At 41.3% G+C, this 12,987-nt stretch overlaps 1 protein-coding gene across 3 annotated transcripts in view; it reads right to left on the bottom strand.

The window, feature by feature from the left end:
- The window catches only part of Adamts18 (ADAM metallopeptidase with thrombospondin type 1 motif 18), a 133,334-nt gene that overhangs the window by 16,522 nt on the left and 103,825 nt on the right, over positions 1-12,987 (bottom strand). For all 3 annotated transcript variants that reach the window (XM_021721749.3, XM_040279536.2, XM_021721748.3), the window contains 3 exons: positions 6,926-7,067; positions 3,981-4,107; positions 611-815 (listed from right to left, as the gene is read on the bottom strand). In XM_021721749.3, coding sequence (XP_021577424.1) covers positions 611-815; positions 3,981-4,107; positions 6,926-7,067 — 474 coding nt within the window. The remainder of the gene's footprint in view (positions 1-610; positions 816-3,980; positions 4,108-6,925; positions 7,068-12,987) is intronic.

Raw genomic sequence — 12,987 nt, forward strand, 5'->3', positions numbered from 1 at the left:
GCCTCTGTGCACTAGATGCCAGCAGCCTGTGTCCTAGGGACAAGCCTTCCCTCCGTGGACAGCCTCTCCTTGAGAGGGAAATTCTGAGTGGTGAATGACAGATAGTTCAATGTCTCCTTCAACTTATTAACGTTAAGCCTTTCTCTGGGAGTTTGTGACAGTAGTGAACTTGACACCCAGATCCTTTTAATTTGTTTTAACTCTCTCCCTTTTCCACCAAAGTGAGAGTTAAATATTTTTTTCCTATGGCTCACTCTTTGCACTTGTAAATTTCCATTTGCTTTGGAGAACTCAGTTGCCAGGTCTATGTACCAACTTCTCACTACGCTTACTAGGCACACCTAGATGGCCCCCACATGATTTTCTAAACCACTAAGGAATATTCTAAGCTCAGGGATAGGGGATCTCAAACTTCAGGTCCCCTTGGAATCACTGGAGAACAATAGCTAAAATAGCTAAAATGCAGATTCCCAGGTCCCCCACGGTGTTAATCCAGCCTCATTCCCATGAAGATGTAAACAGCTGAGCTCCCCTGGACAAAGACACCTGCATGTTCACCTTCATCTTGAGTGGGGACCAAGACCAGTGACTCCAAGTCTGACCCCATTACCTGTGACCAAGGCCCAAGGCTCCATTCTGGAGGGCAGGCGTGGCTGTTGCAGACTTGGACCTGGGTGGGCGTGCTCACTGGGCAGAGAGAGTGCAGCACCGCCTCCTCCTTCTGGAAGGGCTTCTTCTGCACGCACCGCACCTTCCGGCTCTGCTGGCCCCCGGCACACGACTTGCTGCACGCGCTCCATTCACCTGGCAGCCAACTTTCAGCGAAAAACAAAATTACTTTCAGTGAAGACTTAGTACTGTGACCGCTAAGGCAGTTACTGTGACAGAATAAGCAGCTGGTGAATACCTTAGATCCATTTTAAAACCCATGAGGGCAATCTGTACTAATTCTGAATCAATATGCTAAGGTGACTCAGATATAAGGAAGCACCACATGGTTCTAGGAAAAATATTTCTTCTGCAGGGGAAGAAATACATGCCATCTTAATATCTGAGCAATTCTTCAGCCAAATTTATTGGGATCTTAACTATGTGTCAGGGCCTCTTTGAGGCATGGGGATTGGAAAAACGCATGAGGCACTGTCCTTTCTACAAATGTGCCTTCAACCCAGTGAAGAGGTGGGTGTGTGAGCAGAGGGGACTTTCTGATACATGCTGCCGTGGGAATTAACACACAGCACAATCACAGGTGGGCAGTTCCCCCAAACTGCTACTTTGATTATTCTTAAAGCTTACAATTACTTAGAGATCTAACCTCACATTGATGATTGACAGACCAGTTCTTTCACAACTATCTAAGACTTGATGTACACTGGAATGCCCATCAATGGAAACTAATCATGCTTACCAGCAACCACTATGAATAATTGAACTTGTATGATTTTCAGGGAAAGCATAAAATAGATACTCCAGATAGGGCTGTTATGCACTTGAATCACAGCGACAATGTCTAAAACTGATCTTAGATTCTAAATATCGTTTTAGATAAGACCAAATATGTTTTTTTAATACCTCTGAAATTCTGTCACTTTCTCTAGTCTCATAATATCTTCTTCTGGTTTCTCCTAAAAGCTTGATGTGTGAAATTAAAGACCTTTAATCTACACCATTAAGCAAATAAATTCTAGGAATATGAAATTCTAGGAATATCACATAATCCATAGTATCTTATTTAAAGAAAGATGATATCCAACAAAATGCTTCTTCCTATTTATATAATTATTTGTGTCTTATAACAAGATATAAATAAAACATTATGAAATTATTTGTTTCAACATTCACTTCTGAAATGATATTTTTTCATACTAACCTCAACTTTCTTCTATGGGATTAATGTGATGGGTTTGCAAAGACTCTAGAAATAACACAGACTTTTGCATGGCACAGGGGCTTTTCCACAGTGAGCCCAGCAAATTCTCCACCTTGCCCCAGCCACCTGCACCTTCAAGCCCAGACCCATCACTACTCTACTTCCTACACACATTTCGTAGCACACCGCACTGCATTTCAATGACTTCTTCACACACCCATCTCTTCCCTTCCACTGTCGATTCACGGACTGCAGAAGCCACACACCACTCATCTCCATACCCCAGTTCTCAGGGGCTTCGCATACAGCCAGTGCTATGGTGTGTTTGTTATGTGTGAAAGTAACAGAGTAAACCTTTGTTCTTCTACTTCTCAGGTCTAGGCATCTAAACCCTTCTTCCTAGTGTACCTGTGGGGAAGAACAGTCCCTGGGAGGGACCTTTATCCCAGCAGAAAATACCGACAAATAATAAGGTAGAGGAAAAAAAAGAGCAGAAGTCCCATCCGCACACCACCTCCTCTCTACAGATCCTGCAGGATTGTTCTGCTCTTAGTAGTGAGCATGTCCCTCACAGGATAGCATGTCTACACACAGTCATCAGGGAGTTCCAGGAGGCAGGCATGACCTTGGTGTGTCTTTACATGCACATACAGGAGAATGAGGTCTCTTTCTTTGGTTGGCTGGAATAGTAAATGATGGGGAGGAGGTTTCAAATCAACCAATGTGCCAGCTGAGTGTTCTGTTTCTCCCTATATGTCCACAGACGCAGACTTGAGCACACAGCATCATCTCCACCACCACCTCAAGAGGTCACTCCACAGGGGTCAAGAGCACTTTCTGATAATCACATGTGAGAGCCTCCGGGGGATTTCTTAGGCTCAGTCATTTCTTAGCCAAAGAGGAAAATCCATAAAAGCCCCCTACCCAGTTTCTCTCTCCTTTTGGTGTTCATGATACAGCTGGTTCTAGACCCTAAGAGAAAAATTGGGTTAACAGTTGGGCCTATGGGATTGGTGGGTAGCTGAAACCCCAAACGATTTTGACAAATGCACCACTGGTTCCAAGGAAAAGACACACAGATCCATATATAAAAAGATCACGCCATATGATTGCATCAACCAACACCACACACTGCTTATTAAGAGGACCTGAAGCACTGGTGACTGTGCCATGGCTTTGGAAGAAACTGTCCATTTATATGAATATCTTTGGCAGAAGATAAATCACATTAGACTCTAGTTGCCTGGGAAGCTTACTTAAAATTAGTGTTCAAACAATGGTGTGTGGCAAAAATCAATCAAAGAACAAACCCACTGAGCTCCCCACGGGGACCATCATGGAGGGGGTATCACCACTTGGCTTGGCCTTTTTGTGCCTTGCTCCTATGTAATTTGCATTTGGGGTTTCACGGTCTGCACAACAGTATGATTTTTAAATTCTTGGATGACTTATATAAAAGTTAAGCACACAGCCACGTGTACATTTTGCTAATATAGAATTGTGTGTTATTTAAATATCTGTTTGATTCAGTTCTGAGAAGTGGAGTTTCTATTTAAAAGTTAAAAAAATAAAATAAAAGACACTTTCACATCCCAAGATAACATGGCTCAAGTCAACTGAGTGTCTAATGCAGATTAAGATTTTTACTTTTCAAGTCATAATGCAGCCCCACCTTTTTAAAGTTTATTTTTAGTGCATAATAGATATAAATAATATCTGAGTTCATTTTGGCATTTTCATAAATCCATATAATGTAATTTCTCCATTTCAATCCCTAACATGACCTCCTTCTTTCCCTCCTGCCTCCCTCCCCTGATGCCCTCTCTCTACTCTATTGATTTTTTCTATTTATTTATTTATTCAATTTTAATTGATACATTAATAGTTATATATAAAATTGGGATACTCTGTGGTATAGTCATGCACACACCTTCTAGAATTCATTCCCCAGTTCAACCATCTTTTCTTTCTAAATTTATTTTAGAGATTGCATCTACTTTTCAATCTCTCTCAATTAGAAGCATTGACAGCGGGCTTTGCAGCATCTCACACCAGCAGCAAAGGCCTTCACACACAGATATGAACAGAAAGACATGACCACATGACTTACTAGGCCGGGCAGGAGAAAGCATTGCATATTTTGGGTTCAGTTGCTGGCTTGGTTCTTATATTGCAGAAGGAGGAATTGACTTGAGTATTTTGATCTCGTAAGCAAATGGCCTTTACGTTGATATAACCTAATAAGACATCAGAAGGAACAAGAGTGAAAATTACAGATAATTAATGAGTTCAACTTGCTTTCCAAACTTAGCTTTGGATTTACCAGTGTTCTGATACTCTATTTAGGGGACAGAATCCAAAAATATTTTGTAAAAACACTTCCCTTTGATATGACTGCAACTAATTTGAATTCCATTTATCTCCAAGATAATACATTTTAATCATTGAATGTGTAGATTTTTACTTTTCAAGACTATGTGGATTTCAGCATCATAAAGCGATAAATACAACTTTTTGGAAAGAGCAACCATAAAAGGAAACACCTCAGCAAGCTTTAACACATCTAATGGAAAATGTTCTTCATAGAAAACCCACTAATGAATTATGTATGAAAAGGTTAAGATTCTGCTTTGTCATGAAGCATCTTGTATTTTCTTACTGAATACATATCATGCTGCAAAACTTGGAACTCTGAATGTGCATTCCTGCCATCAGCTGGAACTGTGGGCTTGTGGAGTGGCATCTGACTGCCTTGCTTTGATTGTTCATTTCAGGACTTCCTATTGGAGACTTTTTTGTGTGTATGAATTACTGCATTTTTAAGCTCCTCTAGTAAGAAAGCTGCTTCCCCTTTGAATTGTGCTTCTTTTTTTTTAATTTATGTGATAATTTCCCTTAAATGGACTCAGAGAAGCAAATTAAATGTTCCTCCTGCTATGATGATTGGCACTCAGTCCAGCCACTTGGGTGCAAGCAGGTTTGCTTTAAAGAGGCAGGGATCACAACTACATTGGGATTCCCAGAAATTACTGGCGTACTTCCATAGAATTTATTCATCTGAAGCCACCTTCTCTTATGCCCAAGGCTTATACCACAGTCTATGAATTGCATGAAGACCTTGCTAAATCGAGGCAAGCAGGGAGTTCCCCAGGCACTTCTCATGCATCTGTATCATGCTTGGATTTATTCCTTGTGAACTAAAAATGGATCAACTCTGTCTCTTTCCCAAGATGCTATGCTCTTCCTGGAATAGCAAGAAGCCATTAGAAATGTTCTTAAAGCACATCTGATATTTGAGAAATTGCTCACAATCTGAGACTAAGAGAAAAAGGAGCAGAGTGCAAAAATCTGTGTACAGCTTTATAGCTGTTCAGTAAGAAAGAATACAAAATGACATTTATGCCATGTGGCTGAGACTGTCAAACCTATGAGTGTTTTCATATGTAAAAAATAGAATGATAGAAAGTATCAATGTTGCCTACTCTTGATGAAAGAAATCTGGGGGATTATCTTTCTAGCAGACTGCAAATTGAATTATTTATTAACAAAGATGTATTATCTTGTGTTTATTTTTTACGTGTGTTTAATTGTAACTTCTGTGTCCCAGGGGTACTTCACCATTGAACTACATCCCAGCCCATTTTTATTTCTTTTATTTTGGGACAGGTTTTCACTAAGTTGTTTAGGGTCTTACTAAACTTACACGTGCAGTCGGAGCAGGAATAGAAAGACACGTAGGACGGTGGATCCACTCCTGTCTACGCACATGCAGGTGCAAGGGGGAAATGAACTATGAGAAGCCAAGGTGCTAAGAGATGGGCCTCTGCACACAAAGTCCCGCCATGCCCATGAGGGTCCCATTCCCGGCTGAGCCCGGCTGCCACGCCAGGTGTACGTTCCCCTTCACTGGTGGTGCCAACCAGGGTTCAGCAGTTTCCTTGCAAGACTTGCCCTTTTCTACTTTAGAAAAAAATTGTATTTGCAACCAAGTCTTGTGTTTATTTGCAAGTCATTTTGAGCTTAAAGTCAATTTGCACTTAAAAAATATTTTCTTGTATTTTGTTAATTAGCAAGGCCGCCTAAAGACAAGCCTCATAGACATAAGAATTTCTTCATTTTCTGTATCTTTGCTTTATCCTTGATTCAAAGAGACCTTGCTTTGCTGAGTGGGATGGGCCCAGGAGGAAGACCTACTGTCACCCAGTGCTCCTGATGGTAGGAAATGAGCAACCAACTCTCATGCTTTGGTTTCATGGACATGTTTATGAGCATGAACTTTCAGTCTTTCTCTCCCAAAGGAGCAAGTGTGACAATTACTGACACCTACAAATATGTGACATTTCTGGCATCTATATAAAATTCTTTCCTTGTCCATGTTAAGTGGATGGTTGCCGTTCTTTCCTGGCACAGGTTATTTCCTGGATTGAACCCGCTTCTCTCCTGAAAGAGACTTTGTTGCCCTTACCATGCCTTTATGCATGGGGTGACACAATATTCACATTTCAGATGGTCATCCTAAATTTGTCTGGTATGTGTTCTCACTTGTCTTGATCCCACTGTTTATGAGCCCAGTGAAATGTCAATTACAAGAGAAAGCAGGAAAGTCAGGATTAGGAGAAAGTGAACTGTAATCTGAAAATAGAGACAGACAGAAAGACATAACAAGAGAAAGACATAACACCTCTCTCTCCCTCTTCTCTCTCTCTCTCTCTCTCTCTCTCTCTCTCTATATATATATATATATATATATATATATATATATATATATATGGTTGTATTTATAAACAAATGTATTTCATACATTTCCCCTTGTAAGTTTTAAGCATGTAATTTTTGAGCTTTGGTGGTGATTGATTTGAACTTTGTGAGCATTCATTGTTTTCTACATAGGAAATTTCTCCAATAGTACAATACTTATGTTTCACAGTGATGGTTCCCCTGGAAGACAGTCGTTGGGTGACTTATTTAAACCAGGCACTGTTAAAGAGTCTTGGAGTGAAGCACCGTGTTCTCAGAGGAGACAGGCTTGGAAGATGGAATCAGGAAGTGGTCTACCTCCACCACAGGAGACGGAACAATCCGAAGGCACCGTACTCCAGGTGTGCTGGTGTCTTTTTGTGGCTGGCTGAGTTCCATTTGTGGCCTTGGGAAGTGCATACTTCCAAGCTATCCCTGGGTTTTTGCCTTGCATCAGAATCTGGGGACAGTATGAGATAAAAATCAGAGGTCAAAATACAAGTCAGACCCTGGCATTCCAGAAATCTTGCTAAACATCTTAAAGCTATTTGCAAGTCATTTTGAGCTTAAAGTCAATTTGCTTCATTGTTCCCAAGAATGTTTTATGTCGATTTAAAGGTTTCCCATGACACTTTAAAATACGATCTTTCATAAAATCAAACTATGATTTAGATAGATGCTAATATTCAAAGCACAATTTGCTATTTACCATAAGTGCACAATCTTTAACTCCAGGTATACTAATTGATAAAAAAATGTATATATATATATATATAAACACACACATACATACAGTTTTTACATTCACATGAAGAAAAATTATAGAGTCAGGTCTCCACCTTACTAAAACTTGAAGGTCTGGCACAGTCCACATCTGCTCAGTGGTTCCCCACAGATGAGCAGGATGAAGTGGCACCGACACATATTCATTTTTATGATGTATCTTGGGATGTTAGTTATAAGCTCTTTCCTGACTGTCAGTAGCAGGTGAGCGCAGGAGAAGTACCCCCAAGCCATAAGGATACCCCACTTAGAGTTGCCTAGCATCGACTCGAGAATCCAAATGGGTTTCCAACAGTTTCCAAAGAGACCTTGCCCCCAAATAATGTGTCTGTTAACTGTGTCCTAGGCCTCGTAGGTACAGAAAAAAGAAAGCCAGAATTGGACTGGAATGGATTGAGTCTCAAAAACGCAAGGACTTGGGGGGAATCTGATCCCCTAAGGTCTGACTATCAGGATGAAAGCAATCTCTATCAGGTAATTCTCGGGTGTCATATACTCTGAGGGACTTTTTCTATGCATTATCTCAAAACATTCCTCCAACAACTCTATAATGCAACTTCCCGTTTTTCCACGGAATAAAATGAGGATATGTGCAAGATCACACAAGTCACTAGAGGACGAGCCTAAATAAAACCTCCCCAAAATGTGCCTCAACAATGCAATAGATCACCTTGGTTCTGATGTAGGCAAAAGCCCTTTTCTTGATGCCCTTTTTTCCTTAACTACTCCTTTCTTTTTTCTTCCAAGCTCAAAGCATGAATATAAATAACTTGCTTTCTCCAGCTCCATCAGTCTTGTGGAAGATCCTTTACCACCAGAACTGGGCATTCATGCCCAAGAGGCAAAGCCTACTACAAGTTAAAAATAGAAACCTCTGGCTCTATCTCCGTCTGGTGGGATCCCACCTCAATTAAAGTTGGTTGGGTGGTGGCTTTTCAAGGACCTCCACTGTACCAGTTTACTTTTTAGGATGCCACCAAATGATTTCGACTTTGCTATTAGCTTAAGAGTTTCCAGGAACATTATGGTTGACACTTAAGATTCCATGGTGTGGACATCACTTGTAACACAACAAAACAAATCCAGGTGCCACCCAGAAACAACCAACATATTAATTGATGAACCTGTGTTTCCCTCACCCCAGTTGAAACAAAATCTAAAACCATACAAGAGGGAGCATCACTAAAAAGAACAATGTCTTACACTCATCAGCTGCCCATGAAAACCTTTTAAAAATCAAAGTCCCGGGGGTCTTTTAGTTTTGAAGAACTTTCTAATCTTTGCTCTTCCTATTTTTTCAGCTAAGCCATACAGTTGTTCTTGGAATCATGTGTTCGACTTGCATTCACACATCTTGAATAAAGACCGAGCTTCCCTTATCCAGCATTTCTAAGTGTTTCTGTTAATGTTTTCATGTGGTATGAATGCAGTCACCTTAGAGTTTTATTCACCATCAAGGTAGCATTGGGGGCATTCAGAAGATAATCCTGGTGCTCCCTGATATTTTAACTCAATTTCTCCTTCATGAAAGTCTATTCCAAATCTGATACTTATGGTTGTTATTTTCTTTGTGCAACAAAAATGCAGAGATCTTGTAGAGAAGAAAATAATGTGGCGTATCACATGTACATATAGGGCAATAAAATGCAGGTGAGTTGTGTGAGACCAACAGAAAGCCTTGTCCCCTGAGGCAGGACCATGCTACTCTGCAGTGGAATCACATCACACATGGACATACAGGAGAGAAAGTGTCAGCACTACATAGAAAGAATTTTACTTACCCATCTCCACTTTCTAGACCACCCAGGCCCCCAACCAAGCTATATTCTGGTTTCTACTGCCATAGCGGGGATGGATCCTCAATGGAAATGCAAAAAAACTATTAAAAAAAAGGGAGTTCTTGCCTTTTGAGCTTCAGGGACTTAGATATTCTGGTGATTTAAGAATGGCTTAGTGAAGTGTCAACAAGTACTTACCATAGGTACTACTTTCACGTTTTAGAGCCTGAATACATGGCATGTGGTTTCACTGCGAAAACATGCTGTGAACATGTTGCAAGATGCATTTCAGAGAAAAATCAGCCAGAAGATGAAAGCATCTGTGTTTCCCTTTATGACAAAAAAAATTCTCCAAGAGTTGTTTTTACTGTCTGCCTTCTCGTCTCCTCATCCACCTGTGAGGATCTTCCTCCCAACCACACCACTGAAACTGTTCTTTCAAGGGCACCTTGTCATAATCAGGTAGTTGACAGTCCTTGTCTTCCTCACCAATTACCAACACTGGACACAGTTGATCACTTTATTTTTTTCCCTCTAACCACAAACCCCTACTTTTTACCGCTAACTTCACTCACCTCCATTACCAGTCTCATTTGCTGAATCCTCCTTATCTCTTCTCTATTCATTGTCAAAGTGACCTTCAAACTTCAGTAAGTTTAAGTTGACCACATTTGGCTGATGGCCGCCATATTGGCTGCACAGCTGAATATGAACCTGGCCTCTAACCTCCCATTAACCTATTTGACTGCCTACCTGGCCTCTGTTCCTGAAAGTTTAAAAGGTACATCCAAGTCCAACACTGAAATCATCGTCTCCTCTGGCCCCAGAAAGGCTGTCCCCCTCCTCAGTCTTCCCCATCCCTTAAATGACGGCCAATTCTTCTAAATGTTTAGGCCAACATGGAGTCTGACGGCCACCCTGGACTCTTCTCTGTGTTCTCACAACCCTCGTTTAACAGGTCAGGACTCGGGGTTATCTACACTTTCAAGACACTTCATATCACTTCTTCTGTTACTGCCCCTGTCCTGACCTAAGCCACCGTCATGTCTCCTCCGACTTCCACAGTCAGGGAACTAAAAATAGCACTCCAGGGAGGAGGGGAGGTGATATCCTCCAGTGGAGGAGATGGGGCAGGCCCCCGAGAAAGATCAATTCAGTGACAGCTAATGAGCAGGTTCAAAGCACAGAGCTATAGAACCTGCGTGGGCGGGAAATCCAACACTTTCATGAAGCTGCAGGGGAGCATCACAGAGACACCTGAAGTCACACAGCCACCTAAAGCAGCTTGGTTGCCATTAACAAACCATCTGGTTGACACTCTGGCCAAGAAGCTGCAAAGCAACCAAAACAGAGCTTATGTTTTCTCTGCGGCTTTCTATTCCCCACAAAGAAACCGTCAGATGGTGTTTCCCCCCACCCTTTCCCCCAAATTAAGATGGAAATATGAAAGGAGCCTCAGAAAAACAAAATACTTGAGCTAAAAGTAAGAATAGCACTGAACAGAAAAATCTGAAGGCAACAGGGGAATGAGGCCATTTCCTATTATCAAGGTTATAAGGCACCTATGTATCCAGCCGGAGCAAGATGAGAAATGGCACAAGGTGCTGCAAATGTTCACAGGAACAGGCAACTTTAAATTAGCAACTCATAAGACACGTGGTAGCTGGATACCTGTGTGTGTGTGTGTGTGTGTTCCATTACAGCTTTATAGCCACTGGCATGTATAGCACATTTGCTATTCTTAAATATAACAATGCCTTCAGTGAATGCATACGTAAATAAAAGCCACTCAGCTTTATAATATCAAGGATTCAAGGCTTGACTTCAGAGTCTATGGAGCTATCCATTCACAGGCAGAGCTGTGTGATCATGTGGGCTCAGAGACAATATCTGTAAAGACCAGGAGCAAGCTCACTTAAGAATTTACTATGACATCAGTTCACCAAGGCCTCTTAAAGAAAGTCAGAGCTCAAGCAGGTAGGCAAGGAGGCCAGGTGCATAAAAGATGAGCACATGCAATTATCACACAGTATCATTCTCTTCTCAGGACGAGTTCTCTTCTCTGCCCTTTTGCTTATTCTGTATTATTAAGGAGGAAGGGGACTAGGGACAGAACAGAGCAGTTGCCTCCTATCTTCTATGTCATGCTTGCAATCCCTGGGACACAGGCTGCCTCCCCAGCTGAAAAAATCTCTGTGGGTCTCTCCTGTTCTCAGAGAGACATAATTTTATTAAAGAAATCAGTCTCACCCTCAGGAATAATGACCCGTCATTTATGGATCCAATACAAAATGAAAATTCAAGACCTTTAGCAGAGCATTAAAACAAATCTAGGGCTCTTCTGAGCACAAGGTCACCTGCGACTCTGTAGGTTCCAAGGCCACGAAACCAGTTCTACCAAACTTAGAATCTGGGATCTCCTCACGTGGATTTTGAGTCAATGAGTCAATTTTTTCAAATTCTAAATGACCCTTTGGGCTAATAATAACTTCTCCTTGCCTTCACAGGCGGAGACCATATGCTCCAAATTGCTGGCCTGGTTTACACCTAAGTACATCAATGTGACCCTCGTTTTAACTACACACAGCACCTCCACTGGGAAGTAGGAGGAGCTAGCAGAGGTGTGCACTGCTAAGAGTTCTGGAGAATGCACCTTGCACAGGACATGATTTGAAAATGAATACCCATCACCTATGAATATTTTTAAACCTTTTCAGAGACCTTGTCAAGAGCACTCGGGGTCCCAGGAGCACCCATCCTGCCGTCACGGCATGACGTCACAATGATGCCACTCCCGACCATCCCAAGGCTGCACGTCAGACGGTGTAGCCAAGCTGTTAAATGCACAAATCTGGAAAGACTGCCAGTGATTCAGTCTACTTAACTGGATTTAATCCAAAGAATTTTCCAGCCAACTGGCATTGGGTCTCTAATTTACAGCTGGCAAGTAACCTCCTTAAATGCTTCCAGGTCCTCAAAAGAGCTGTTTAATGTCTACCTTTAACACACAAACCACCTGACTTCAGACACAACACTCAGCAGCTTTTGACCGCAGGGTGCAGAGTTATAAAATTTACAGCTTCTTAAGTTGGAAAACCACAGAGGAGGCTGGGATCGACCAACTGCCTTCTAAAGGAGTGGGGGAGGCAGTGATGTCGTTTCTGCCTGGGGCACACACATTTAAAACCCAGGACACTTGGAGTAATCTTGGGTAATTAACTTCCTTTCTTTTGCTTCCACTTTTAATTTTATTTAATGCATGCTCGGAAAACCTGTTTTTTTTTTAAATTTTTCATAATATATTTTATTGCTTTAGAAATAACAAGAGCAATACTTATTGAAGGCTTCTTGTATGCCAGGCAAAGCATTGTAAAATACATTCTCTTTTAAAATTGATATTGGCATTATAAAAAGGCTCTATTAATATTCTAGTAGAGTGTAGGTAAATAAACCAAAGCCCAAGGTCTCAGAGCTGGTAGGAAGCGGCACTGGATTCAGCTCCCTGGTGATAATCTAACTACAAACCCTGACATCTTAATGCTCACAACAATGCCTCCCAAACACTGCGATGGTGGCCAGAATTCTAGTATTAAATTTTAAAAATGTATTAACTTTTGGAAAGAATTTTATCTCTGGGATTCAACAGTAAGCTAGAACATTACTTGGTGATATAGGATTCAGCCCTGAAATTTTTACTTCTTGACCATGCTATTACCTAATATAAACATGATCCTTAATCTCCTCTATCCATTCCCCACCCCACCTTTCTGTTTTATTTAATCGCTATTTGAACAACTGCAATATAACAGACTCTACTGG

Source organism: Ictidomys tridecemlineatus, chromosome 15 (assembly GCF_052094955.1).
Source record: "Ictidomys tridecemlineatus isolate mIctTri1 chromosome 15, mIctTri1.hap1, whole genome shotgun sequence".
NCBI lineage: Eukaryota > Metazoa > Chordata > Mammalia > Rodentia > Sciuridae > Ictidomys > Ictidomys tridecemlineatus.